Source organism: Pygocentrus nattereri, chromosome 9 (genome assembly GCF_015220715.1).
Source record: "Pygocentrus nattereri isolate fPygNat1 chromosome 9, fPygNat1.pri, whole genome shotgun sequence".
NCBI lineage: Eukaryota > Metazoa > Chordata > Actinopteri > Characiformes > Serrasalmidae > Pygocentrus > Pygocentrus nattereri.
In genome coordinates, this window is record NC_051219.1 from 14,990,318 (window position 1) to 14,992,896 (window position 2,579).

At 47.3% G+C, this 2,579-nt stretch overlaps 1 protein-coding gene across 1 annotated transcript; it reads right to left on the reverse strand.

Annotated features, from left to right (window-relative positions):
* Positions 1-265: 265 nt before the first annotated feature.
* hoxc12a (homeobox C12a) lies at positions 266-1,789 on the reverse strand. Its single transcript, XM_017707870.1, has 2 exons — positions 1,204-1,789; positions 266-504 (listed from the first exon to the last, which is right to left on the reverse strand). The coding sequence occupies exons 1-2, from the start codon at positions 1,787-1,789 to the stop codon at positions 266-268; spliced, it is 825 nt and encodes a 274-aa protein (XP_017563359.1).
* Positions 1,790-2,579: the final 790 nt, after the last annotated feature.

A 2,579-nucleotide genomic window follows, 5' to 3' on the forward strand; every position in this document is an offset into this window, starting at 1 on the left:
AACATACATAGCACAACACGCTGGACGCTCCAGCCACTTTACAGTGAAATAGTGGCTACAGCAGGTTAAGAGTGCCCCCCCGCCCCCTGCTGTCATTTGGTCGCTTTGCCCCTGTATTGATTTTTGCATGCTTATGCACGTTGCCTTTTGACGCAAATCAATGCATGACGGGAGCAAATGAAGTCGTTTTTCGAGAATAATACTGCCATATTACCCTCGCTGGAATAGTGGTGTGGGTGCTAACTGCTGAGATGCGCATGGCTCCTTAAAAGAAGGACAAAGCCTGCTCCCTCAGCAAAAGTCTCTTCTTCTTCATTCGCCGGTTCTGAAACCAGATCTTGACCTGTTGGTCGCTGAGGTTGAGCCGGTCTGACAGCTCCCTCCGCCGCTGCCTGGTGATGAACTCGTTCAGCATGAACTCGCCCTCCAGCTCGGCCAGCTGCAGCTTCGAATAGGGCTTTCTCTTCTTGCGGGTCCTGGTGTGCATCGGGTACCAGGGGGCACCTAGAGGGAGGGGGTGGGTAAAACACGAATTAGATATCTCTAGGATAACCACTGTCCATGACCTCATATCAGCCTCATATTATGCTACTGGTTTATTGCGCTTTCATTGACAGTGTGCAGGCCTGCTTGACAACTGATGCTAAGGTAAAGGCAGGCTGGCGGGGGGGGGGGGGTATCACCCAACTGCCTATACTTCCATCAATTTACATGTGTCCCATGAAGTTTTACTGTGTGGGTTAAAGTCACATTCACACCACAATTAAGTCTGTTTTACAAATAACCCCCCTTTACACAGCACAAATATTATTTCGGTTTACGAGTCATTAAAACAAAAACACTCTCTTTTGCTCCACAACTAAATTCATTTGGATAAGCTTTAGAAATTGTTGTACAATAATAATAATGCACTGTTGTTGAAGGCAAAAAGGGTCCTGGCATGGAGACCGAGGGGAATTTTATGATGTTGTGTTTACTGGTTGTATAAATGACAGAACGCTAAGGCTGGTGAACGTGGAGCATTTTAGGGCAACCCCTAGTGGCGCTGATTCACCACGCAAGACTATCCCAGACAAATCACTGCATCTGACAGCATATCCACAAGTACGCTCGCTCAGCTAAAAAGTTGAGCGCAGCAAAAGCAATGCGTGCACGTTCTGCAAACAACGCATTTAAACTAGAAGCTGCACGCTCGTCACCCACCTCCTCCTGTGGACATATTGCTTGTGTGGTTCCCCGGCGACACCAGGGTCTGTGGATCGCTGCCCGAGCCTTTTCCTCCGTCATTGAGCACCGACGAGCTGGAATCGGACTCCAGAGATTGGCAGGACGGCGGGTTTTGGGTCAGATGCTCGGCGCCGTAGTCGTATTTGGTGAAGGTGCCACCGTTGCCCATCCCATTGTGCACCCCGTGATCGGAAGATACTGATGTATCCCGCGCCCTCTCCTCTCGTTTGAGGCTGTTGCCGTCCGAGCAAGCCTCTCGGCTCGTGCCGCCGTTGCCGTAATAACATTTGTCCTCGGGCCGAGCTATTTCACCGCAGGAGCGATTGAACGACGGATTAATGGACACGGGACTGCCGAAGTAGGACTGAGGATATCCATTGCACGACTCCGATGGGTTCCAGGGGAGGGAGCAGACATTGTCCCTTCTTGGGTACGAGAGAGACGGTAGCCCCGCCAGTTGTCCCCCTGAGGCTCTAAAATTCGGGAAGTAGAACGTGTCTCCAGTGTGGATGTTTACCAAAGGTCCCACAAACCCAGGATTAAGGAGATTATGCTCGCCCATTTCCGCGGGCCTGACCAACAGCTTCTAGTTTATTGCAATCTGACATTTAACATAGTTAAACCTGGGGGTGCACCTGATTGGCCGACGCCACGTCACGTGCAGGAGCCTGCTCGAACTCCAGAAGGCACCACCCACTTTGGTCTATTTGAGACAAAACAAAACATTAACTTCTGTATTACGGATTTTATACGCTTTTTAAAATTTCCATAAATATCTTATTAAAAATGTTTTTAAAAAAAAAGTCTGTTCTCCAACGTTCGTCCTCTTTGGTAGGAATATACAGAACTGTCCCTGGCCTCGTTTAATATCTTTAGTACCTGGTAAATGATCTTTAAATTCTTTTTTTTCCCCATACAAAAACTGATCATTTTTCTTGACGCAGGGGCTGCTCGTGACATCTTGTTTTCGTGCAAATTACGGTTGAATTCGGTGTCATATAAAGCTGTGATGATCCATTTTTACAGGCTTGTTTTAGAGAAAGACTGATGCTCAGTGCTCCACTACACTTGTATTTACTGTAACGGGGTCAGCAGGTTGAAACCGTTGGCTCTGTAAAATCAGATGATATTCTATAAGGTTACTTTAAGAGCGTAGCCTATATTTCAAATAATGTGCTCTCGTACACCTCACATGAACAACTTTAACAGACACCCTCCATAAATACTCGCAGCCAAACTCTGGGAAGATTGTTACACATCTCGCAATTCTTTTATATGAACTTTACAAGCTAGTAGAGGGTATTTAAATGATCCAGCCGCTCCGAATGCGCCACGCTATCACTTTAATTGAT

Excerpts from the sequence above, each read along its gene's own strand:
- hoxc12a (XM_017707870.1), bottom strand. The coding sequence starts at position 1,789 with ATGGGCGAGCATAATCTCCTTAATCCTGGGTTTGTGGGACCTTTGGTA. Across the intron at positions 505-1,203 it reads CAATATGTCCACAGGAGGAG|GTGCCCCCTGGTACCCGATG; the intron begins GTGGGTGACGAG and ends CCCTCCCTCTAG.